At 37.2% G+C, this 27,123-nt stretch overlaps 1 protein-coding gene across 4 annotated transcripts in view; it reads left to right on the top strand.

The window, feature by feature from the left end:
- SEC24A (SEC24 homolog A, COPII coat complex component) overlaps window positions 1-27,123 on the top strand; it is a 67,811-nt gene that overhangs the window by 24,912 nt on the left and 15,776 nt on the right. Inside the window, exons 3-15 of one of the 4 annotated variants that reach the window (XM_045075495.1) lie at window positions 532-651; window positions 5,466-5,543; window positions 6,356-6,516; window positions 6,801-6,973; window positions 8,035-8,137; window positions 9,318-9,444; window positions 11,009-11,118; window positions 12,918-13,030; window positions 15,410-15,528; window positions 20,951-21,006; window positions 22,098-22,304; window positions 23,382-23,502; window positions 23,832-23,990. In XM_045075495.1, coding sequence (XP_044931430.1) covers window positions 532-651; window positions 5,466-5,543; window positions 6,356-6,516; window positions 6,801-6,973; window positions 8,035-8,137; window positions 9,318-9,444; window positions 11,009-11,118; window positions 12,918-13,030; window positions 15,410-15,528; window positions 20,951-21,006; window positions 22,098-22,304; window positions 23,382-23,502; window positions 23,832-23,990 — 1,647 coding nt within the window. Of the gene's footprint in view, window positions 1-480; window positions 652-5,465; window positions 5,544-6,355; window positions 6,517-6,800; window positions 6,974-8,034; window positions 8,138-9,317; window positions 9,445-11,008; window positions 11,119-12,917; window positions 13,031-15,409; window positions 15,529-20,950; window positions 21,007-22,097; window positions 22,305-23,381; window positions 23,503-23,831; window positions 23,991-27,123 lie in introns of all 4 variants that reach the window. The other 3 variants (XM_004744947.3, XM_013052488.2, XM_045075496.1) reach the window with 3 other exon arrangements.

Here is a 27,123-nt window from a genome sequence, read left to right as displayed (position 1 = left end):
TGAGATTATGACCCAAGCTGAAAACAAGAGTCCGTCCTCAACTGACTGAGCCACCCAGGCACCTCTAGTTTGTAGCTTTAGAAAGCTGTCAACCTAATTAATGTTAATTGAATGGACTATGTTAATAGGTCATTAATAATAATTTATTCATGTTAATTTCTGTTGGAATATTTGACATGGCCTTGTTGAACCTCTGTGACCAGTTAATTAAAATTAATCAATAAACAGGGCATTGAATCTACCCTATAAGTGATTTGATGCTCCTTTAATAATTGACAAATAAGAAGCATGTTAAAGAGACTTGAAAATGTGTAAAGCATGCATATAAATTAGGAAGTCATAAACCTGAGCAGGTAACATATTTCTGGTAATTTGTTAGTGATTTTAATTAAAATGTAAATCTGGAAGTTAACACATATTTGGTAAAAGGCTGTTCTTCTTAGTTCTTAAGTGACTTGTAAAAAACTGATGTTTCTGTAGGTTCTACACCCGCATTAGTGAACCCATCTCTGCCTACCACTTTCCAACCAGGAGCTCCTCTTGGGCCCCCTCCAACTGGAGGACCACCTCCAGTGAGGGCAGTCACTCCTCAGAAACCATCACATAGAGCTGCGCCCCACCCCTCATTCAATTCAGTTGTCAACCAAGAAGGTAAGCAAGGCAAAACCAAGTCAAATCCTAATGTTTTGACTGGGGGGGTGGAAGGATCAATATTATTTGAATTTTTGCATTCAGGTATTATTTTTTCCAGAAAATTTAGTTGTTTCACTTAGGAAGGCCTTCAAGAATTTAGAGTTTAAAAAAGTTCCTTAGTATTCTACTACCCTGTATTGGGCCTAGCATTTAGGAACTACTGTTATCTTTTTTTGTTGCTGGGCAGATTTTAACAATCATGGCTCTAAAGTTAGATGGTTTTTGGCGGAGGAAGGTGAGAATTTCTGTTTTTCTGGGCATGGTGTTAGAACTGTCTTTTTAATACATTGGCTCTTTTCCATGAAAGCAGTGTTTTTTTTTTTCTGCTGTTATTGTAAATGTTAACAAATATTCATCAACCTAAATAAAAAGTAAAATATACAAGCATTTTGAAGTTATATGTAAGCAGGAAAATGTTTTGTTTTTTTTTTAATTTTTTATTTTTTATAAACATGTATTTTTATCCCCAGGGGTACAGGTATGTGAATCACCAGGTTTACACACTTCACAGCACTCACCAAAGAACACACCCTCCCCAATGTCCATAATCCCACCCCCTTCTCCCAACTCCTCTCCCCCCAGCAACCCTCAGTTTGTTTTGTGAGATTAAGAGTCACTTATGGTTTGTCTCCCTCCCAATTCCATCTTGTTTCATTGATTCTTCTTCTACCCACTTAAGCTCCCATGTTGCATCACCACTTCCTCATATCAGGGAAATCATATGATAGTTGTCTTTCTCTGCTTGACTTATTTCACTAAGCATGATACGCTCTAGTTCCATCCATGTTGTCACAAATGGCAAGATTTCATTTCTTTTGATGGCTGCATAGTATTCCATTGTGTATATATACCACATCTTCTTGATCCATTCATCTGTTGATGGACATCTAGGTTCTTTCGATAGTTTGGCTATTGTGGACATTGCTGCTATAAACATTCGGGTGCACGTGCCCCTTTGGATCACTACGTTTGTATCTTTAGGGTAAATACCCAGTAGTGCAATTGCTGGGTCATAGGGCAGTTCTATTTTCAACATTTTGAGGAACCTCCATGCTGTTTTCCAGAGTGGCTGCACCAGCTTGCATTCCCACCAACAGTGTAGGAGGGTTCCCCTTTCTCTGCATCCTCGCCAGTATCTGTCATTTCCTGACTTGTTGATTTTAGCCATTCTGACTGGTGTGAGGTGATATCTCATTGTGGTTTTGATTTGTATTTCCCTGATGCCGAGTGATATGGAGCACTTTTTCATGTGTCTGTTGGCCATCTGGATGTCTTCTTTGCAGAAATGTCTGTTCATGTCCTCTGCCCATTTCTTGATTGGATTATTTGTTCTTTGGGTGTTGAGTTTGCTAAGTTCTTTATAGATTCTGGACACTAGTCCTTTATCAGATATGTCATTTGCAAATATCTTCTCCCATTCTGTCAGTTGTCTTTTGATTTTGTTCTGTTTCCTTTGCTGTGCAAAAGCTTTTGATCTTGATGAAATCCCAATAGTTCATTTTTGCCCTTGCTTCCCTTGCCTTTGGCGATGTTCCTAGGAAGATGTTGCTGCGGCTGAGGTCGAAGAGGTTGCTGCCTGTGTTCTCCTCAAGGATTTTGATGGATTCCTTTCGCACATTGAGGTCCTTCATCCATTTTGAGTCTATTTTCGTGTGTGGTGTAAGGAAATGGTCCAATTTCATTTTTCTGCATGTGGCTGTCCAATTTTCCCAGCACCATTTATTGAAGAGGCTGTCTTTTTTCCATTGGACATTCTTTCCTGCTTTGTCAAAGATTAGTTGACCGTAGAGTTGAGGGTCTATTTCTGGGCTCTCTTTTCTGTTCCATTGATCTATGTTTCTGTTTTTGTGCCAGTACCATGCTGTCTTGATGATGACAGCTTTGTAATAGAGCTTGAAGTCCGGAATTGTGATGCCACCAACTTTGGCTTTCTTTTTCAATATCCCTTTGGCTATTCGAGGTCTTTTCTGGTTCCATATAAATTTTAGAATTATTTGTTCCATTTCTTTGAAAAAGATGGATGGTACTTTGATAGGAATTGCATTAAATGTGTAGATTGCTTTAGGTAGCATAGACATTTTCACAATATTTATTCTTCCAATCCAGGAGCATGGAACATTTTTCCATTTCTTTGTGTCTTCCTCAATTTCTTTCATGAGTACTTTATAGTTTTCTGAGTATAGATTCTGTGCCTCTTTGGTTAGGTTTATTCGTAGGTATCTTATAGTTTTGGGTGCAATTTTAAATGGGATTGACTCCTTAATTTCTCTTTCTTCTGTCTTGTTGTTGGTGTAGAGAAATGCAACTGATTTCTGTGCATTGATTTTATATCCTGACACTTTACTAAATTCCTGTACAAGTTCTAGCAGTTTTGGAGTGGAGTCTTTTGGGTTTTCCACATAGAGTATCATATCATCTGCGAAGAGTGATAATTTGACTTCTTCTTTGCCGATTTGGATGCCTTTAATTTCCTTTTGTTGTCTGATTGCTGAGGCTAGGACCTCTAGTACCATGTTGAATAGCAGTGATAATGGACATCCCTGCCATGTTCCTGACCTTAGCGGAAAAGCTTTCAGTTTTTCTCCATTGAGAATGATATTTGCGGTGGGTTTTTCATAGATGGCTTTGATGATATTGAGGTATGTGCCCTCTATCCCTACACTTTGAAGAGTTTTTTTTTTTTTTTTTTTAAAGATTTTATTTATTTATTTGACAGAGAGAGACCACAAGTAGGCAGAGAGGCAGGCAGAGAGAGAGAGAGGAGAAAGCAGGCTCCCTGCTGAGCAGAGAGCCCGATGCGGGACTCGATCCCAGGACCCTGAGATCATGACCTGAGCCGAAGGCAGCGGCGTAACCCACTGAGCCACCCAGGCGCCCGACTTTGAAGAGTTTTGATCAGGAAGGGATGCTGTACTTTGTTAAATGCTTTTTCAGCATCTATTGAGAGTATCATATGGTTCTTATTCTTTCTTTTATTGATGTGTTGTATAAACAGGAAAATGTTTTAAAGCATTGTCTTCAGATATAACTTTAAAATACAAGTTTATTAGTTTAAACAATATATTTTGTCAAGTAAGAAATTGATTTTAGCAATAACCTAACCAATGCAACAAAATGTGGAAATAGGAAAACAGAGGAGGGAAAAACCGCTGTCCATATCCTACTTCTGAATACGATGAATATTATTTTTGTTTTTTTTCTAGCATTTCCTTTTTTTAGTATTATATAAGTAGGGAAAAGGGCGACCTATGAATATTTTGGAAAGAATGGTGTTAACAATGAGTAACAAAATGAAAATGTCCCACTGTCTGCCACATTATAATTTTGAAAATCAAGCTACAATAAATATTTGCATTTTTTTTTAAGATTTTATTTATTTATTTTTTAAGAGGCAGAGGGAGAAGCAGGCTCCCTGCCGAGCTAGGAGCCCGATGTGGGACTCGATCCCAGGACCCTGGGATCATGACCTGAGCCGAAGGCAGCTGCTTAACCAACTGAGCCACCCAGGCGTCCCAAATATTTGCATTTTTAACCAACTAAAAATATGCCCAGTGTTTTTATTTTCTTTTACAAACAGTTTTACTAAGTTTTTCATATCAACTCATGGTTAAAGTCATGGTGGTCTTGAGAGCTAGAAAGGAATTAACTGATTTTATCAACTATTAAACTTAACTGTTGGTGTTAAAATGACTGTTAGAGTTAGCACCTTTGTACTTAGATGCTAGAGGTTGATTCTATTTACTAATTTTAGTTTCTTCTATACCTGACTTAAAGTTCATAAATAGTAGAGGTCCTTGAAATAGATTTCAATTCTTCATAAGCAGGTGTTCCTGGCATTTATCTTTAAATTTTTTAATTGGAGGGAAAGGAAGTTAAGACTTTTATTTTATTTTAGTAGCTGATCCCTAGAATAAAGCAATCATTACATTAACTCATATCATCTTCAGATTAATTCTAGATTCCACTCTGTTCCTTAGTTTGAAAAAAAACTATATATTTTTTTAAGATTTTATTTATTTGACAGAACACAAGTAGGCCGAGAGGCCAGCAGAGGGAGAAGCAGGCTCTCAGCTGAGCAGGGAGCCCGACGTGGGGTTCAATCCCAGGACTCTGGGATCACAACCTGAGCCGAAGGCAGCCATTCAACTGACTGAGCCACCTAGTTGCCTCCCCCAAAAAAGTATTTTTATCTTCATGATTTATTTTCTCTTTAAATAGTATTGATTTTGGTGACTTTTTTTTTTTCAGTGTGTACTGTTCTTGAGAGGTTTTTAATGCTCTCAACTGCTGAAATCTTTCAGATAATATATAATTTTACAAACTGCACGAAGGACTATCAGTTTTAGAAGTTCATAAAATTATTTAAAACTTTTATATATTTTGGGGGCGCCTGGGTGGCTCAGTGGGTTAAAGCCTCTGCCTTCAGCTCAGGTCATTATCCCAAGGTCCTGGGATCGAGTCCCACATTGGGCTCTCTGCTCAGCAGAGAGCCTGCTTCCCCCTCTCTCTCTGCCTGCCTCTCTGCCTACTTGTGATCTCTGTCTGTCAAATAAATAAATAAAATCTTTTTAAAAAACCCACAACTTTTATATATTTTGTATACTTTAAAATGTGCATTATTTGAAATTTTTATTTCAAGATTTGACATTTTTCCTGGGTTGTGGGCTAAAATATTTGGAAAGTTACATTAAAGTTTAGACATTAGTGCTCAAATTTTTCAGAAATTTTAACAATTTTTCTAGTTTAAATATTGTAATAAACTTCTTTTTTAGGTATTGCATCAAATACCAATAATGGATCTATGGTGGTTCACAATAGTTATGATGAAATTGAAGGCGGTGGCTTCTTGGGTGAGATGCTATAAAAGATGATTTTTGGTTTTTTGTGTATGTGTATGTTTGTTTTGTTTTAGTATGTGTTTATTATAGGAAACAGTGAAGAAAATTTCATAATCTTATCACACAGTAATACCTCATGGTAGCATTTTTTAATTTCTATACCTTTAGATTTTTTTATTAGTTTTCTTTTCCTTTAAGAATTGGGATCATGGGGGCACCTGGGTGGCTCAGTGGGTTAAAGCCTCTGCCTTCGGCTCGGGTCATGATCCTGGCGTCCTGGGATCAAACCCTGCATTGGGCTCTCTGCTTGGCAGGGAGCCTGCTTCCCCCTCGCTCTCTGCCTGCCTCTCTGCCTACTTGTGAGCTCTGTCTGTGAAATAAATAAATAAAATCTTAAAAAAAAAAAAAGAATTGGGATCATGGGCTTTATTATTATGTTCTGGCTATAGAGTATTTTTATGAATTAAATCTATTTCAATATATTAAACCAGTTGTACATTAATATGTTTTCATTGATGTTTTGAATTAGAATTTTAGTCTAAATATAAAGTTTAGTAAATGATACAAAAGTAAATCAACCATACCAAGCTTATTTTTTTCATATAAGCTTATTTTTATGTGTTTTTGGTTATAGTCTACATTAACTAGATTTTCATCATTGCTATTATTTTGTCAGTAGTGTTTATTTGTCTTATATTGCAGATTTGATAAATGAAGGAATTAAATTACCCAAGGGATTTTAGAGTTATAATTCAATGGATGTATGTGTTTATTTGAAGTATTCTAGAGTATAAAATAGAACTTAAAAGTTACCTTGTTTCTAGCAACACCACAGCATACTAACAAGAATCCCACAATGAGCCGAAGTGTTGGGTATTCATATCCCTCCTTACCACCTGGTTATCAGAACACAGGACCACCTAGTACAACTGGAATGCCACCCTCTTCCTTGAATTACTCAAGTGGGCCACAGGGCTTTATTCAGGTAAACTTTTTTTCTTCTTTTTTAACCGGCTTTCCATCTTTTGATTTAAACTGTGTAGGCATAAAAGTTTTGGGAAGCTGTAATGAATTCTTTTAACCCATTAAAATAATGGAATTTCATAAGACTTGTTTTATTACATATCCCCAGAACCAAACAAAATTGACCAGGAAATGTAGATTAGTTTTGTTATTTAGAGCAAAATTAAGTAACTAAGTCCTTATATACTTCTGTTTTCAACTGAAAACATTATAAAGGCTACTTACTTTGAAATTATGTATCTTTAGACTCCCTTAGGTGCTAATCATTTAGCTGCAAGCATGAGTGGATTAAGTCTACATCCAGAGGGGCTAAGAGTTATCAATCTTCTTCAAGAAAGAAACATGCTTCCAGCAACACCTTTGCGGCCTCCTGTTCCAAATTTGCATGAAGATATCCAGAAACTAAACTGTAACCCAGAGTAAGGTTTCAAATAGTGTTTCTTATTCCACATGACATTTTATTCTAGAATTTTTGGATTTTGTTTTTGGCGCTACATGTTTTATGAACTAGCAGTACAACCATTAATTTATGAAAATAGTTTTGCATACGGGAAAATAGATCTTTGTTAATTGCTTACTTGATATTTGAAATATTCTAACTCAGATAGGGTTGTAACTTCTAAGCTGATGACTGCTCTTACCAGCCCTAATGGAACTATGACACTCATTATCATTGTGGTGAATAAATTTTTTTTTCAAGTCCAACATATAGGATTTGATTCTACATAATTCTTTATTTGCTCTCATTTAAAATTCTTTTTCATAACAAACTTAATACCCTTCTATCCCTTAAAATGGATCTTTAGTTTAAAATGTATGTGGTGATGACTTTGTAGTGATAACAAAATCAAATTTTGTTATTTTTTAAATGGTTTTTTTAGAACCTTCAACAAAACTGATCTTTTCATTAATAAACTTAAGCTTGCATTTGTACATTTGTGTCATCACCTTTTTTTTTTTATTTTAAGATTTTATTTATTTATTTGACAGAGAGAGATCACAAGTAGGCAGAGGCAGGCAGAGAGAGAGGAGGAAGCAGGCTCCCTGCTGAGCGGAGAGCCCAATGCGGGACTCGATCCCAGGACCCTGAGATCATGACCTGAGCCGAAAGCAGCGGCTTAACCCACTGAGCCACCCAGGCACCTGTGTCATCACCTTTTAATTCCAGTGTAATCAAGATTTATATAAAGAAAAAGTCATTTGTTAGTCTGGGCTGTTTTATGCACAAGCCAAGCCAAGAAGAGACTGTATTTTAGTTACATAATACTGGGTTGTAACTATCCAGCCTCTCTTTCTGAATAGGACTTAAATATTTAATGGGATAAAATTTGAAAGGGCCTATTGAAAAGTTTCTTTGTAATTTGATCCACTGTTAAAATGTGTTACCTTTCATATATTTTTTTTTTGTCCAAAAATAATCATAGTGACAGCTGACAATGATTCTTTTTTTTAATGATACATGGTTTTTACTTTGATACAGCTTATTTCGATGCACGCTGACTAGCATTCCTCAGACTCAGGCCTTACTGAATAAAGCCAAACTTCCTTTGGGACTGCTGCTTCATCCTTTCAAAGACCTAGTGGTATGTTTCACTAATGAACATAAATGTCTAATGGAAAATTATCTTGGTGGTAAGGAATTTTCTACAGTAGTGCAAGAATCACATGTGGAATTTATTTGCGCTTTCTTTAGGAATTTGACCATTGACAGGTTTCTTTATTTGTAATTCAGCCATCATTTTTATTACCAAACACTTCGAAATGAGGTAAAATAAGCCTATTTTTGAAAAATTCAAGAGGTGCTGAGAGAAAATAAATAAATGAACCATGCTATTTTAAAAAGTTGTAAATTATTTGCCTATTTAAAATGCTTTACCCAGTCTCCCAGTCCTGCCATTCTTGGAGTAAATTTATTGCTTTAGGAAGCTGTTCCCTCTGCTTACGGGAAGAACAAAGAAGCCCTTCCACTTTTATCATAAGGCTTGGGGACCTTGACATACTCTTGGGAGGATCAGTACATAAGTGAGGTGACTATTCCAAAACAAATTTATATTAAGACTTTAGAACTTCTAGTATGTAGGATAAACTTTAAATAGGAACATAATTGCAGGGTTTAATTGGATACTTAATAATTTACCCTTACCTTACTTTATGACAGTTCTTTCATGAGAATTTAGTAAGCCTCTTAATACAACATGAAGAAAACTCCTAGTAACTTTTGGCCATTTACCATCTATCTCAAAAATACATTGGGTATTTACCATGTTGATTTCATAATATAAATGTTTAATTAGAAAATAAATACTTTTAGACAAACCATAAGTGACTCTTCATCTCACAAAACAAACTGAGGGTTGCTGGGGGGAGGGGGGTTTGGAGAAGGGGAGTGGGGTTATGGACATTGGGGAGGGTATGTGCTTTGGTGAGTGCTGTGAAATGTGTAAACCTGGCGATTCACAGACCTGTACCCCTGGGGATAAAAATATATGCTTATGAAAAATAAAAAATTAAAAAAAAAAAAAGAAAAGAAATACTTTTGAAAAGGCAGGATTAATGAGAATGTTCCTGGAGAAAAATAGTTTTTAAAATCAGTACATTTTAACTACATAACTTTGTTGTGTGACAGTTTGGACACATCTTTTACCCTTGTTTTTCTTCTCTAAAATTACAGTATCCCAGAAGTTAACTTGAAAGGTATGGATTAGTATTTGGCCTTTAGATGTGATGATCACTGCCTTTAAAAAATCAGTTCTGTTTTTTTAGCAATTGCCTGTGGTTACCTCCAGTACAATTGTGAGATGCCGCTCATGCAGGACATATATCAACCCTTTTGTCAGCTTTCTGGATCCAAGGAGATGGAAGTGTAACTTATGTTATCGAGTCAACGATGGTATGTTTTTTTAATAACATTTACAAATTTCAGTTCATGTTGTAGAGAAAGCAGATAAGGTGAAATTTTTTAAAAAAGCACCAATAACCTGTCTTACTTACTTGTAATCCTTCAACACTAAGATAACTTTTGTTAACTTCTTTCTACACATTTATACATACATACATATATGTGCATATGTATACATATATGAATAATTATATACTTTTTGAACAAAATGTGATATTCTGATACCACTTTTTTACATTTATTATATTAGATATATAATAAATGGCATATTTCATGGTATTATTTAAGCCTATAATTTAAGAAATATTTTTATTTAGAAATTGTCCCATACCTTTTCTCTAGGGTGAAAGAAAATAAGTCCACAGAATAGCTGCCATTAGCTTCATTCACTGCTGTATGAAGGGAGGTGGGCAGTGCTAGAAGGTTAGTTGAATGTAGTTTTTTCAGTAATTGAGGAAGAGGAGATCTCTTTCAGAAGTTGCTTACAGTCAATGTTTAAGGAATATCAGCTAACCAGTAACACTTTATTAGGATTAGAGAGGAAAAAGGGTATGTTGATAACCATATTGAAACTTAGGTCTCCAGGGTACCTGGCTGACTCATTTAGGGGAGCATGTGACTCTTGCTTTTGGGTAGTGAGTTCAAACCCCACATTGGGTGTAGAGCTTACTTTAAAAAAAAAAAATTAAGATAAAAAAGAAAACTTGGTCTCTGTTTGAAAGGAAATTTCATTAAGCATTGGGAAATGGGGAATTTAAGAGATTTTTAAAGACCATTCTTATGTTTTTTAGGAGTAAAGTGAGCATAGAATAAGAACATAATTTTTACTCTAATAATTTAGAAAACATATGTATAGGGTTTGGTATGCCTTTAAAATCTTATGTATATGTGCTTTAGAATGTGAAATAAAATTATAATAAAGGTAGGAATCATGCAGCCCAGGACCATTTCATAAACTATGGCTTACCCTTCAACAGGATTTGAATTTCTAAACATTAATGGGAAGACAGGGGCAATGATAATTTAGAAAATATTCTTTGAGCACTAGTATATTATAAGTGGTAGGTAACTGATATTCCATAAAGGCCTCCTTAATTAATGGAAGTCACAGAACTGTTAGGCTTTAGCTTGTATTTTTACCGTAGATTTGTGGGGCAGCCAGAGTCTGTACATATTGTGTCAAATGTTAATATTTGTGTACCATTATGAAATTTAACACAAAATTTAGTCTCACATTTAAGATAATAATTGGTATTTAATGAATTTTTATCATCCTTTCAAGCTGATTTAGGAAAGCAATTTTAGCAAGAATTAAGACAAAGACTATATTAGAAGGTAGGAAGAGAAAAATCACCGTTATTGCGGCTGTAAAAGCAAGACATACTTGGTGCTATTGAGTGTGGGGGAAACTTGAAGTCAAAAACAGTGTATTTATCCTTTAATATTTAGTCCATATTGGCTTATCTATAAATCCTGAAAATAAGAAAACAACTAAATGCAAGATACATCAAACTTAAGCCTTTCGGTTTTATCACTGAATGTTGTTGACTTATAGTTCCTGAGGAATTCATGTACAACCCTTTGACTAGAGTTTATGGAGAACCTCACAGAAGACCTGAAGTTCAGAATGCTACTATTGAATTTATGGCTCCTTCAGAATACATGGTAAGCTTTCATTTTTATGTAGCCTATTTATTTAACACTGGGCTTTAAATAAAACATTGTAGCATTCTATAACAAAATTTTATGTTTTTAAATCTTATATTTGTTCATTATAAATGTAATTTATTATATAAGGGTAAATTTGAAAAGTAAAAGTATACGTAAAATTTCATCTGTATTTTTTGTGTATCAATCTAGAAATGTGAAATACCAGGATCATATTTACTTTTAGGTCACTTCCAATATTTTTCTAATAATGTCGTGATAAATGTTCTCTTGTAAGTACTATTATTATGCACTTGTATGAGTATCTGAGGTCTTGGATTTTTAAAATAATAATTAGGCCTAATGTTTCGTTAGCATTTCACATTTTATTAAGCACTTACATATTTTCGATCATCACAAACAACCATCCGATTTAAGCGAGGTCAGTGCTGTTAATCCTGCTTTACAGATGTGAACACAGATTAAGTGACTCGCTAAATATCCTTTAAGTAAGTGGGAGACCTTGTATAAAAATCCATGCCTTTTGATTTGCTTATGCTTTCACCATGCCATTATGCCTCTAAATAGAAGGAATATGAAGATAAGACTTCACGTCAATTTTTTATGTTTGGTTTTTTTTTTTTTAAGATTTTATTTATTTATTTCACAGAGAGAGAGAGAGAGAAAGATCACAAGTAGACAGAGAGGCAGGCAGAGAGAGGGGGAGGAAACAGGCTCCCTGCCGAGCAGAGAGCTGAATGCAGGGCTCAATCCCAGGACCCTGAAATCATGACCTGAGCGGAAGGCAGAGGCTTAACCCACTGAGCCATCCAGGCGCCCCAATTTTTTATGTTTTATTTTACCTTGTTATGTTTTTGTGGGGGTAATCTCCGGGCAATGGGAAATAGAAATTATGAGGATTCATTTTTTTTTCACCACAAAAAAGTTCATTGTAGAAGACAGTTTTGTGACACTTAAATGGTTGGTAATAGTTTTCCCTAGTATAGCTATCTCTTTGTTGAATTAAAACCAAAAAATCAGAAGATGCATCTGTTCTTTTGTATTGGCTGCCTGAGGTGTCTTTTATCTCCCAGGGTTTGGAAAACTGACTTCCTTTAAATTTGTAAATTTGCCTATTGCAAGATGTTTTGCACCTTCTCCATTTATCTTTTAGGTGACAGATGCTATGAATCTGGCAAGTGGTCTGTGCAAAAAAATACAAAAGTTAGTACACTCCAAAAAAAAAGTTAGTATACTACATGCCCAGTTCTCATTGTGGTTATTTGATGCTTTTTTATTGACTCGAGAACAAATCTTTGAGTTTGGAATTTTAAAATATAGTTGTACATTTTTATGGATCTTGACTAAAATGCGTTGGTTAAGAAACCAGCTCAGGCTAACTTGATTTGTCACTTACACAGTTTTAATTTCCCTAAATTGTGAAATACAATATATATGTGGAAAAGTCTATAAAACAAATGTGTAGGTTACCAAGTAGCTGTAAACACCTGTGTTATTAGTACCATGCAGGTCAGAAATTGAACATTGCTGTACTCCCAAAAGCCCTCTGACTATATTTTCTCTCCTTGTCCCTAAAGAAAAACTCTCTGACTTAGGGCAATCACATCTTCATTTTTCTTTTTCTAACTCCACATCTGAAAACAGTATAATATAGTTCGTCTATTTTTAGAACTCCTGATATTTCTATGTTATTTTCTTAATCCATTATTGTTTATTAGTGTCTCCATTTAATCTACAGTGGTAGGTTTAGATTTAATCCTGTTAAAGGTCTTTAATGAGATCTTTCTTTTCTCCAGTTACGACCACCTCAACCTCCAGTGTACCTCTTTGTATTTGATGTATCTCACAATGCAGTTGAAACTGGATACTTGAATTCAGTTTGCCAGAGTTTGTTGGACAATCTGGATTTGTAAGTACCTTAATTCAGCTTAAATTTGAAACTACTGTTTGCAAAATGAATAGTTTCAAAATACTAAAAATGCTGTATATAATTATGTTCTAAATGTCCATTTAAATTGGTTTGTTAGAGGTACATGGGTGGCTCAGTGGGTTAAGCCTCTGCCTTCGGCTCGGGTCATGAGCTCGGCGTCCTGGTATCGAGCCCCGTATCGGGCTCTCTGCTCAGTGAAGAGCCTGCTTCCTCCTCTCTCTCTCTGCCTGCCTCTATGCTACTTATGATCTCTCACTGTCAAATAAATAAATAAAATCTTTAAAAATAAATAAATGGGTTTTTAAATATTTTATTTATTTATTTGACAGAGAGAGGGGGGGGAAGCAGGCTCCCCCCTGAGCAGAGAGCCCAATGTGGGGCTCGATCCCAGGACGCTGAGATCATGACCTGAGCTGAAGGCAGAGGCTCAACCCACTGAGCCACCCAGGCCCCCTGAGAAACAAATTTATTTTAACTTTTCATTATGGAAAAATTTCAAACAACTAGTAAATAGAATGTAGTGAACTTCTAGGTACCATTCCTCAACTTTAATGTTTTTATGTTCATTTGTTCTTGTTTCATCTAATCCCTCCCATACACAAACACTTTTTCCACATGAGTATTTTTTTCTTTCTTTCTTTTTTTTTTTTTTTTAATTTATTTATCAGAGAGAGAGAGGGAGAGAGAGCAAGCACAGGCAGACAGAATGGCAGGCAGAGGCAGAAGCAGGCTCCCTGCTGAGCAAAGAGCCCGATGTGGGACTTGATCCCAGGATGCTGGGATCATGACCTGAGCCGAAGGCAGCTGCTGCTTAACCAACTGAGCCACCCAGGCGTCCCCCACATGAGTATTTTCACTCAAATCTCAGCCAGCATATCTTCTTACCTATAAATAATTACAATTATTTTTTCACCCTAAGATACAAGTATCACAGCAAACAAAATTAGCAGTAATTCTATAATATGATTTAATACCTAGTTCAATTTTTGGTTATGTCAGAAATGCCCTTTTTGAAGGTTTGTTGAAATAAGAATCCAAACAGTGTATACATGTTGCATTTAGTTGTCATATCTGTTAAGTCTCTTAAAATATCTGTACTATAAATGGTTCTTAGATACTTAGTGTAACCTATAAAGGCTAGTATAACTTTTCACTGTTGTGAAATATAGTGCTCTTGCGTGGTATAGAAGAATGTGAAGGATCATATCTTACCAGAAATGGACTAAGTCTCTCACCTGGGCGAAAGGAGCCTCCTTATTCTTGCCAGCATTTGTATTTCTTTTTTATTTTAATTTTAATTAATTTATTTTTAAAAGATTTTATTTATTTATTTGGCAGAGAGAGAGAGAGAGATCACGAGTAGGCAGAGAGGCAGGCAGAGAGAGGGAGGGAAGCAGACTCCCCACTGAGCAGAGAACCCGATGTGGGGCTCGATCCCAGGACCCTGGGATCATGACCTGAGCCGAAAGCAGAGGCTTTAACCCAGTGAGCCACCCAGGTGCCCCTGGCTAAACTTTTTAAAAGATATGCAATACATTAATTTATATTAAATTTTAGGGGTGCATGGGTGGATCATTGCTTAAGCATCAAACTCTTTTTTTTTTTTTTTTAAGATTTTATTTATTTATTTGACAGAGAGAAATCACAAGTAGTCAGAGAGGCAGGCAGAGAGAGAGAGGGAAGCAGGCTCCCTGCCGAGCAGAGAGCCCGATGCGGGACTCGATCCCAGGACCCTGAGATCATGACCCGAGCCGAAGGCAGCGGCTTAACCCACTGAGCCACCCAGGCTCCCAAGCATCAAACTCTTGATCTCAGCTCAGGTGTTGATCTGAGGGTGTGAAGTTCAAGCCCTTTGGTGGGTTCCATGCCTAGCATATATACACATACATATATATATTATATACACATAGACACATGAATATATTCTATTTTACAGTTGCTAAGTGGTAATTTTTTGTTAAAATCATCTACAAAGTTCACTATAAGAACATGAAAATGTTTATATATACATTCAAATATTTTTTAAATATATTATTTCCTTTGTAATTTATGTAACTTTATATAGGTGTAGTGAGTTTTGGATTGCTGTATTATTGCAGGGTTTTATTGATTGGCTTACGTGTAATGTTTTCACTTTGAGTAAGTTCTGTTTTCATACTAGTTAAACATTTGGTGGATTAATCATTTATTTTGGGACTATTTCCGTAATACAAAAGTATTTTGTATGATATACATATATATGTTATCATATATCATATTTTGTATGATGTATATATGTTAACTCTTCACAGATATTTTTATATATGTATGTATATGGAAAAACTTGATGCAATATTCTTTTGAATTTGTTTGTTGTAGGCTTCCTGGGAACACCAGGACAAAAATTGGCTTCATTACATTTGATAGTACAATCCACTTCTACAGTCTTCAAGAAGGTCTCTCTCAACCTCAGATGCTAATCGTTTCAGATATTGAAGGTATATATACTTAAAATTATTGAAACACCTTAGGAATTTTCAGTTTTATAAATATATCATGAATATTTGACATATGTATGTGTGTATGGTGTATATGATATGACTAAGAGCTTGAGTATAAAGTCATAAGCTTATTGTAATTGTAAGAGTCCTTTAGTCCAATCCCTCATTTTATAGAAGAGAAAACAGTAACAGAGGTAAAGTGAATTCTGAGGCAACAAAAACAAGTTAATGTTCAAACAAATTAAACATAGGTTTCTTTTTCCCTTCTTATTCATTCATTCAAAAAGTATTTGAGGAGAGACATATAAAAGTAATGGGACAGAATAGGTTTATTCCAGGAATAAACCAAACATATATGCTGAACTGATTTTTTTTTTTTTAAGATTTTACTTATTTATTTGACAGAGATCACAAGTAGGCAGAAAGACAGGCAGAGAGAGAGGAGGAAGCAGGCTCCGTGCTGAGTAGAGAGCCTAATGCGGGGCTCGATCCCACTGGGATCATGACCTGAGCCGAAGGCAGAGGCTTTAACCCACTAAGTCACTCAGGTGCCCCTGAATTGATTTTTTTTTTTTTAAGAATTTACTTATTTATGGGGTGCCTGGGTGGCTCAGTGGGTTGAGCCTCTGCCTTGGACTTGGGTCATGATCTCAGGGTCATGAGATCAAGCCCTGCATCAGGCTCTCTGCTGGGCAGGGAGCCTGCTTCCCCCCATCTCTCTGCTTGCCTCTCTGCCTACTCGTGATCTCTCTCTCTCTCTCTCTCTGCCAAATAAATAAATAAATAAAATCTTTTAAAAATAAATTAATTAATTAAAATTAAAATAAAAAAGAAATACAAATGCTGGCAAGAATAAGGAGGCTCCTTTCGCCCAGGTGAGAGACTTAGTCCATTTCTGGTAAGATATGATCCTTCACATTCTTCTATACCACGCAAGAGCACTATATTTCACAACAGTGAAAAGTTATACTAGCTTTTATAGGTTACAATAAGTATCTAAGAACCATTTATAGTACAGATATTTTAAGAGATTTCAGGGTCCTGGGATCGAGTCCCACATCAGGCTCTCTGCTAGGCAGGGAGCCTGCTTCCTCCCACCCCCCCTCTCTCTGCCTGCCTCTCTGCCTACTTGAGATCGCTGTCAAATAAATAAATAAAATCTTGGAGAAAAAAAAGAAAAAGGAAAGTAGATAATTTGGCTTCTTCAAAATTAAAAAATAATTTTTAAAAAGATTTATTTATTTATTTAGAGGGCAAGTACACAAGAAGGGGGAGGGTCAAAGGACAGGGACAGAATCTCAAGCTGACTCTCCTAAGCATGGAGCCCTATGTGGGGCTCAAGTTCCCAACCCTGAGGTCATGACATGTATGTAAATCAAGAGTTGGCCATTTAACCAAGTGAACCACCCAGGTACCCCCCAAATTAAGAACTTTTGTGTTTCACAGTTAAGAATGTAAAAAGGCAACCCACAGAATGAGAAAATATTATAAATCATATGTCTGATCAGGAATTTATATCTAGGGGCACCTGGGGTGGGTCAGTCATTTGAACTTTCTTTGGCTCAGGTCAAGATCCTAGGGTCTTGGGATTGAGCCCTGCATCCGGCTCCTTGCGCAGTGGGGAGCCTGCTTCTCCCTCTCCCTTTGCCTGCTGCTCCTCCTCCTCGTGCACATGCTCTCTCTCTCACATGCTATCTTTCTCTCCCTCTGTCAAGTAAATAAATAAAATCTTAATTTTATTTTATTTGAGAGACAGACAAAGAGAAAAGAGAGAGAGAGCACAAGCAGGGTAAGAGGCAAAGGGAGCAGCAGACTCCCAATGAATGGGGGAGCCTGATGCGGGCTCAATCCCAGGACCCTGAGATCATGACCTGAGCCGAAGGCAGATACTTAGCCAACTGATCCACCCAAATGCTCCAATAAATAAAATCTTTTTTTAAAAATATAGGAATTTGTGGGGCACCTGGGTGGCTCAGTGGGTTAAAGTCTCTGCCTTTGGCTTGGGTCATGATCCCAGGGTCTTGGGGTCGAGCCCCACATTGCGCTCTCTGCTCAGTGGGAAGCCTGCTTCCCCCTCTCTCTGTCTGCCTCTCTGCCTACTTGTGATGTCTCTCTCTCTGTGTCAAATAAATAAATAAAATCTTTAAAAAAAGATATAGGAATTTACATCTGCATTATAGAAAGAACTTCTACAACTGAACAAGAAAAACACAATTTAAAGTGGGTAAATGATTTGAATAGACATGTCTCTATTCTATACACAGTATTCAATATTTTCTATAAACAGTTGGCTGATAGGCTCTTGAAAAGATGCTCTGTATCATAAGTTATCAGGGAAATACAAATGAAAACCACGATGAGACTAGTTAGAAAATCTCCGATTCAGAATTCAAATAGTTTTGCTGCTCTGAGCATGTCTATGAATGTCCACAGAAGCAACAGCATGAGTATTGGTTTTGGGGTTACAAATAAATATTAGTGAGTAGGGGTACATGGGTGAGCTCAGTTGGTTATGGGTCTTGCTCAGAGGGGAGCCTGCTTCTCCTTCTCCCACTCCCCCTGTTTGTGCTCGCTCTTTCTCTCACTCTCTGTCAAATAAATAAATAAAATCTTCAAAAAAAAATTTTAGTAGGCAAATTGGCAAATACAGAATCCATAAATAGTGAGGACTCATTATACATCTTTAAAGGGCAGTAGTTTAAAAGAGCCCTGGTTTCTGTCCTGGTTGTTTTTAATCTCACAACAAACCAGCCTGGTTATTCATTCATTCCCTAACCAGATAATTATTTTGCATGAAATAAAATCACTGAATAGGTGATTCTGATGATGGGCCAAATTGTGAATTCGCTGCTAAGATCCAGCCTCTCAGTTTTATACATAAGCTGATGGATGGAGTGTCCCTTGCTGGATGTCATATAGCAGGGATTAAAAAAAAGATAGTAACAAGTAAAGTATTTGCAAGAACGTGGAGAAAGTGGAACTCTCAGACACTGCCTGTTGGAATGGAAAATACTGCAGCCACTATGGAACAGTCTACTTCTTGCTCCAAAAGTTTATAAACACAGAGTTATCATATGACCAAGCAATTCTAGTCAATATATATATAGATACTCAAGGAAAGTAGGAAAATGTGCAGGTGGATGTTCATAGCAACATAGCCAAAAAGTAGAAACAACCCTAATGCTCCTTGTTTGATGAATGGATAAATAAAAAGTGTATCCGTACCATGAAATACTATTTGTCAGTAAAAAAGAATAAAGTACTGATAGGTGCTTCAACATAGCGAACCTTGAAAACATTATGCTGAATGTCAGAAGCCAGTCATAAAGTACCTCATACTGTGACTCTTTCGTGTGTGACTCTTTTTATTTTAAAATTTTATCTGTTTTAGAAAGCGTGTGTGTGTGCGCGTGCTTGCACTTGTGGTGTGGGGGATGGGACGTGAGGGAGGAGCAGAAGGGAGAGAATTCCAAGCAGACTCCCCCGTGGGTGCAGAGTCTGATGTAGGGCTTGATCTCACAATCCCGGGATCATGACCTTCGGACCATATTCTGAACTGAAATCAAGAGTTAGTTAGGTGTTGGGCTATTGGTTTCGTCTTAGATCATCTGGGCATGGAGTCTGCTTGGGATTCTCTGCCTCTCCCTCTGCCACTCACCGCTATCATGCATTCTCTCTCTAAAATAAAGAAATTAAATATTTTTAAAAATATGAAATTTCCAGGATAGGCACATCCACAGACAGACTGGTGGCTTCCTAGCTCTCTGGGAGTTGGCAGGGACATGAAGAGTTCACATGGTGTTTCCTTTTGGGATAATGAGAAGGATCTGGAATTAGTGTTGATGATTTGCAATTCTGTGAATATATAAAATATATTCAATATATTTTAATATATTTTATTATTTTATTATATTTATAAAATATATTCAATATATTTTAATATATATAAAAACATCACTGAATTGTTATCTTCTATAAGGGTGAATTCTATGATACGGGAATTATATCTCAATTAAACTTATTAAACATTTTTAAAATTTTTACGATTGATTTATTTGAGAGAGAGCTACAGAGCGTGTGGGGGGACGGGCAGAGGGAGAGAGCCTTAGGCAGCCTCCATGTGAAGCGTGGAACCCAACATGGGGCTACGACGTGAGCAGAAAACAAGAATCAAACTTGGATGGCCTGACTATGCCATCCAGGCGCCTCAAAACATTCTTTAAAGAAAAAAATCTAAATAGTCAACTGTCAACGAGAATTTTTTCAGATTTTTCTAATTTATTTGAGAGAAAGAGAGATGCGGAGGGAGAAAGGGAGAGAGGGAGAGAGATAGAAGCAGATGCCCTGCTGAGTAGGAAGCCTGATGCGGGGCTCAGTCCCAGGACCCAGAGATCATAACCCAAGCCGAAGGCAGATGCTTGACCAACTGAGCCACCCAGGTGCCCTGACTGTAGAATTTTTGTGTGGCAGCTAAAGTAAATATTTAATATTACAAATAGTATTTTAGTATTATTTTTTATGAACATTATAATGAGCCTTTAAAAAAAAAGCAAATAGTACCAATATGTGGAAAGTAAGACTTCTTATAATCCTTCACCTCCACCCATAGTTTTGCTTCCTTTTAAAGGAAGAGAATTTAATTCCTAAGTAAAAATGAATTTGAATCCTGAGGAGCTCATCTGAAGTGGTCAGTTAGCATACCATCTGATTTACCTGACTTTATAGTCTCATAAATATTGGCACTAGTTGGGACATTCTTTATGAGACAGTATGTGCTTTTTGAATGACAGAGCTGTTGTTGGGTTCCATTACTTCTTTGTAAAGACCTAGCATTCTTGTGTGTCATCTTAGTCAACATTTTTTTTTTAATGCCAAGACTACTAGTTTCATGGGCTAATAAGCAAGAATGTAAAGTAGGATTCTGAACTCTTGTCTTTAACTTAAGAAGCAAAGCACTTGTGCAAACCTGTACTGAGTGTTTACTCAACAGATCAATATTTTCTAATTAGGAGCCTATTTACCTTTTATATGGTAACATAAGTTATAATAAATACCTAAATCAATGGTCCTTTGATGGCTTTTTTAATATAGGTAGACAGTGCTTATATAATAGAGGAGTTCACTTTTCTTTAAATTATGAGGGTAAATTTTTTTTTTTTTTTAAGATTTTATTTGTCAGAGAGAGCACAAGTAGGGGGAGCAGCAGACAGAGGGAGAAGCAGGCTCCCTGCTGAGCAAGGAGCCAGACACCAGACTGTATTCCAGGACCCTGGGATTGTGACCTGAGACAAAGGCAGATGCTTAATGGACTGAGCCACCCAGGCATCCCTGGGGGTGGTTAATTATATCAGTGTTAAATGTTTGAAACATCTTTAACAATTAAGTTTTGTTTGAAAGAAATATTTATTTATTTTTTCAGATGTTTTTATACCTATGCCAGAGAACTTATTAGTAAATTTAAATGAAAGTAAAGAGGTAAGTTACATTTTCTTATCTGACACGTTTTTTTTAAATATTGAAGGAATGTATTTTCAAAATGAACTTTAAGTAGTTTTTTTCTTTCTGAGGCATTTCTAAGATGTATAACATTTTATATTTGCTGTTAGTTAAAATTCATCAGATGAACAGATCTTGAGTTTACCCTTGAACTGATGGCTCTTAAGTCTAACGTAGCAAGATACTTTGTAATAGGGTAGAAGATAAGCCTATTTCGTAAAGGAAAACCTGAAGGAAACCTGCCTTGCCACCATTTGGGAAATGGGGAGGGTTGCTCAGATAAGCTTCTGGTCACTACATAGAAGCACTTTAGCTAGGCTGCTTTCAGTGCCCTTTGCTTTTCTGATTCACAGAGTGTCATTGGGGTCAGTTCAGAAGAAACTTATTCCCTGCCTGGAAATTGCCATGACATAATACAGTGAGAGGTGAACAGAATGTGTCTGAAGGGGGGATGTTGTCTACCCTGTATATGCATATATGCCGTAGGGGTAACATTTTAACTAGCAAGTCTATGGTCTCAGCTGTTGGCAACAGTGACTTCACCATAGCGTGAAGTACTTTTTTTCCCTTTAACTCTCTTTATTTGTACAACCTAACCTGAATAGGTAGTAGTTTTTCATTTTGTTTTTCTTTTGTAGTGGTATTACTAGTTGGAAAATTTACTGGCTATCTTAGACTTTTCAATAGGGGAAGAGTTAAATCGCTTTGGAACTGAAAAGAATAAAGTGTGTAGAGGTGATTGAGAAGGCCGTGTTTGATGGCATTAAAAGAAATCAAATCTAAACTGTGATGGTTCTTTTGGATACATTTTGGACTTATAGTCTTGCTGGACTACTGCATGTGCAAGAACTGTAAGGCCCCAATTTTGATTTGTCTTGCTTGCCAATTTATAATGTTGACTTAAAATGGCTTTCTTGTCATTTGGCCAACTTCATTGTTTACTGTACTGTCTGTAGATTCTCTGACCATCATCATGACTCAGTGTCTTGTCTACTGTATTAGTTATTGACTTTTGTGGAAGAAGTTTTTAATTGTTAACATCTTTGAGTTTTCTTGCTTTATTTTACAAGCTTGTTCAAGATTTACTGAAAACTTTGCCGCAAATGTTCACCAAGACCCTGGAAACCCAGAGTGCCTTGGGTCCTGCACTTCAGGCGGCCTTTAAGCTGATGTCCCCAACTGGTGGTCGAATGTCTGTCTTTCAAACACAACTTCCTACTCTTGGAGTGGGAGCCCTGAGACCACGAGAGGAGCCCAACCAAAGGTCATCTGCTAAGGTTAGAAAGTCATCAAATGTATGTTACCATATATTTTGGGACTCTACTCTGTCCTTTAACCACAAAGCCTGTTCATTTATTTTTCAGTTGTGGAGAGGAGGGAGTATAAGGAAAGAGACAAAGCATTTCTCTTTTATGTCGAAATTTCTATTTTGTTACACTTACCACCTGATTCACTTTTACCTTATTTTTGGATCTTTAGCGGGCCGCTAGCAGTGCAGCCTGCCTTTAATAAGAAAGTCTGGCAGTCTAAAGAATATACCTTTTAGGAACAAAGTAGAATGTGGGTGACCGCTAAAAAGTAGTCTGTCTTATTGACTGCCATGGATTGCTTTTGAGCACTTTGTGTATATAAATGATTTGAAGTGTGTATTGGTTAAAAGATGATGAGAGTTGCTGTATACTGTAATGATGATGGTGTCAGTCCTGGGGTCAGTCTGTCTAAATTCTGCTTTTTGTTTTATCATTTTTACTACTATGTTTTTAAAGATTTTATTTATTTGTAATAGAGAGCCCAAGCAGGGGGAGCAGTAGGCAGAAGGAGAAACAGGCTCTCTGCTGTGCAGGGACCCCGATTTGGGGCTTGATCCCAGGACCTTGAGATCATGACCTGAACCAAAGACAGATGCTTAACCGACTGAGCCCCCCAGGGCGTCCCTCAACTGCCTTTTAGCTGTACGAGCTTGAAGAATTAATTTCTTTGCCCTTCTGTTTCCTTATGTTTATTTATAAAGTAAAAATAATTATAGTACTAACTTCTTACAATAGTTCAAAGGTCTACATAGACATTACACATGAATTCTTTAGAACATTTTCCAGTATTCTAAGCATTTAATAGATTATTGAAATTAGCATTATAGATGTATTTCTTTTTAAAAGTAGAAAATAGAAAATCCTTAAGTGGTACATGTTTTTCACTGAGAAAATGAAGAACTGAAAAGAAAGCATTTTTAGCATGCCCAAGGATAATTGTTAACATCTTGGTATATATATATATATTTCAAGGGATAGGTTTTAAAATTTTATGACAATTTAATAATTAAAAATTTTTTCTTTCTTGTAATTTATTATTAACAGGAGATTCACTTGACACCATCCACTGACTTTTACAAGAAATTAGCCTTAGATTGTTCTGGTCAGCAGGTAGCCGTGGACTTATTCCTTCTCAGTGGACAGTATTCTGACTTGGCTTCTCTGGGTGAGTTCTTCCTCATGATCATTTTTCTCAAGTGAATGTGAAAATGACATTTATATGATGATACTCTAAATAAAGGACAAAGTGAAGGAATTTTTATTCCTTTGAGAGAGTTCATCAGTCTGTTACAAACCTTTGGTCTTCTAAACATTTATTATGTATTTCTGAACGTTTATAATAGAGAGATTTTATAGTGCTATTTAAAAGGATGAAATACTCTTTTTTTGATAATACTTTGGGAGGCTGGGACAAGATTGATTCAAACACCAGTAGTTTTTTCATGCAGTATTAGTTAATTACAGAATTTTTAAAAAGTATGTGTTTTCTTCCAGGTTGTATTTCTCGGTATTCAGCAGGAAGTGTCTATTACTATCCTTCTTACCACCATCAGCAGAACCCAGTCCAAGTACAGAAATTACAGAAGGAACTACAGAGATACCTCACTCGAAAGATTGGCTTTGAGGCAGTCATGAGGATTCGGTGTACGAAAGGTGGGGGCACTTTTTTCGCACTTACATAGATGTGTTGCTTTTGATATCAATAAATAAACATTTTCAGCTAACGTTATTTCATAAGGTTTGCTCATAAGAGTTTATTTTGGGGTGCCTGGGTGGCTCAGTGACTCAGGTCATGGTGTCAGGGTCCTGGGATCAAGCCCCGCATTGGACTCTCTGCTCAGCAGGGAGCCTGCTTCCCCCTCTCTCTGCCTGCCTCTCTGCCAACTTGTGATCTCTGTCTCTCTCTCTCTGTCAAATAAATATATAAATAAATACATACATCTTTTAAAAAAAAAGTTCATTTTATAAGAGATTTTACTTAAACTAATGGAATATGAAATTAAGAATAGGGAAGAGAGGTACCTGGCTGGCTCAGTTGCTAGAGCATGCAACTCTTGATCTCAGGGTTGTGAGTTCAAGTCCCACATTGGGTGTGGAGTCTACTTAAAAAAAAAAAAAATGTTTCTGAAGAAACATTATAAAAGAAAATAGAAGCTTTTTTTAAAATATCTTTTTAATTTATTTGACAGCGCACAAGCAAGGGAGCAGGAGAAGGAGAAGCAGGCTCCCCACTAAGCGGTGAGCCCAGTGCAGGGCTCGATCCCAGGACCCTGGGATCGTGATATGAGTTGAAGGCAAAGACTTAACCCACTGAGCCACCCAGGTGCCCCAGAAAATAGAAACTATTTTGAATGTTCTGAAAGCCACTGAATTGTACATGTATGTGTGATTTTTATGGTATGTGAATTATATCTCTCATTTTAAAAAAATTGGGGGCGCCTGGGTGGTTCAGTGGGTTAAAACCTCTGCCTTCAGCTCAGGTCATGATCCCAAGGTCCTGGGATCGAGCCCCACATCAGGCTCTTTGCTCAGTGGGGAGCCTGCTTCCCTTCCTCTCTCTCTGTCTGCCTCTCTGCCTACTTGTGATATCTCTCTCTCTCCCTCTCTGTTAAATAAATAAATAAATAAATCTTCTTCTTCTTCTTTTTTTTTTTTTTTAAAGATTTTATTTATTTATTTGACAGAGAGAGATCACAAGTAGGCAGAGAGAGAGGAAGAGAAGCAGGCTCCCTGCTGAGCAGAGAGCCTGATGCGGGACTCGGTCCCAGGACCCTGAGATCATGACCTGAGTCGAAGGCAGAGGTTTAACCCACTGAGCCACCCAGGTGCCCTTTTATTTTAGATTTTATGTATTTATTTGACAGAGTGCACAAGCAAGGGAGCAGGAGAGGAAGAAGCAGGCTCCCCACTAAGCAGTGAGCCCAGTGCAGGGCTTGATCCCAGGACCCTAAAATCATGACCTGAGCCGAAGGCAGAGGCTTAACCCACTAAGCCACCCAGGTGCCTCTTTATTCAGATTTTTAAAATAATGTTGTTCTGGGATGCCTGGATGGCTCAGGTAAGCGTCTTATCTTCAGCTCAGGTAAGCGTCTTATCTTTGGCTCAGGTCATGATCCCAGGGTCCTAGGAAATTGTTCCTATCAGGTGCCTGTTTCTTCTTTTACTTGCTGTTCCTGCTGTTTGTGCTCTCTCTCTCTCTGCCAAATAAATAAATCTTTAAAAATATATAAATAAAATAATGTTCGGGGCGCTTGGGTAGCTCAGTGGGTTAAGCCACTGCCTTCGGCTCAGGTCATGATCTCAGGGTCCTGGGATCGAGTCCCACGTCGGGCTCTCTGCTCAGCGGGGAACCTGCTTCCTCCTCTCTCTCTCTCTGCCTGCTTCTCTGACTACTTGTGATCTCTCTCTGTCAAATAGATAAATAAAATCTTTAAAAATAAATAAATAAAATAATGTTCTTTAAGAGATATGAAGCAATAATTTTTTTAAAGTGGAAAGATTATATGAAATAGCAAAAAATATATATATATATATATCAATATATAACGACCCATGGACCTGTCCACTAGATAGATGTTGAAATCTTTCTGTCAAACCATGTGTCAAATGAAGTTCTCTCTTATCTGTCACTGTAATAAAAAGAAAAAATGGTTGAGTAAAACAGCTGACAATAAAGCCTTTGTAATATGTAAGATTTCAAATACTTCTATAAGGTTGCCACATCTCCAGACAACTCAGGTAGTAATGTCACTCGTCACCAGTTAGTTACCAACTAGCTTTCTGTTTCTGGTTCTTGTGCTCTGATTGGCTGGCTGTAGATTGGAGGTTCCTGCTACCCCCCTCTTTGGGTTCAATTAATTTGCCAGAGAAGCTTACAGAAATCAAAGAAACATTTTATTTTCTAGATTACTGGTTTATTATAGAAGGATGTAACTTAGGAACGGTCTGATGGAAAAGATGTATAGGGAAAGGTATAGAGAAAGGGAAAGGGCATGGAGCTTCTGCAGCTTCCGTGTTCTCTCTGAGCACTCCACTCTCCCCAAATCTCTGTGTGTTCACCAATCTGGAAGCTTTCCAAAGGACCTCTCCTACTAGGTTTTACATAGTTGTGGCTGATTAAGTTATTGGCCATTGATGACTGACTCTACCTCCAGTTCCTCTGCCCTCCCCAAAGGTTGTTGGTGGGGGGACAGGTTGGACTGTAATTTCCAACCTTCTGATTACATGGTTGGATCCTCTGGTAACCAGCCCCCATCCTTTGGTTACATAGGTGCTTATCAAAGATCACTCCATCAACATAGCAGAAGATACCTTTGTGAATTTCATCACTTAGATCGTCCTAAGAGTTTAGGAGTTCTGTGCTGGCAATGAGTGAAGATCAAGTACCTATTTCTTATTATAAATCACAATATTACATGCAAACGTTTTTTTTTTTTAAAGATTTTATTTATTTATTTGACAGACAGAGATCACAAGTAGGCAGAGAGGCAGGCAGAGAGAGAGGCAAGCAGGCTCCCCGCCAAGCAGAGAACCCGATGCGGGACTCAATCCCAGGACCCTGAGATCATGACCTGAGCATAAGGCAGTGGCTTAATCCACTGAGCCACCCAGGCGCCCCAAACTTTTTTTTTAAGTAGGCTGTACACCCAGCATAGGGCCCAGTGAGGGGCTTGAACTCACAACTCTCAGATCAAGAGCTGAGCTGAGATCAAGAGTTGGATACTTGGGGCACCTGGGTGGCTCAGTGGATTAAAGCCTCTGCCTTTGGCTCAGGTCATGATCCCAG

The sequence above is a fragment of the Mustela putorius genome, unplaced genomic scaffold (genome assembly GCF_011764305.1).
Source record: "Mustela putorius furo isolate JIRA1106 unplaced genomic scaffold, ASM1176430v1.1 tig00000145_pilon_pilon_pilon, whole genome shotgun sequence".
Lineage (NCBI taxonomy): Eukaryota > Metazoa > Chordata > Mammalia > Carnivora > Mustelidae > Mustela > Mustela putorius.
The sequence above is the reverse complement of the archived record's forward strand: the minus strand, read 5'-3'. Positions and strand labels throughout refer to the sequence as shown.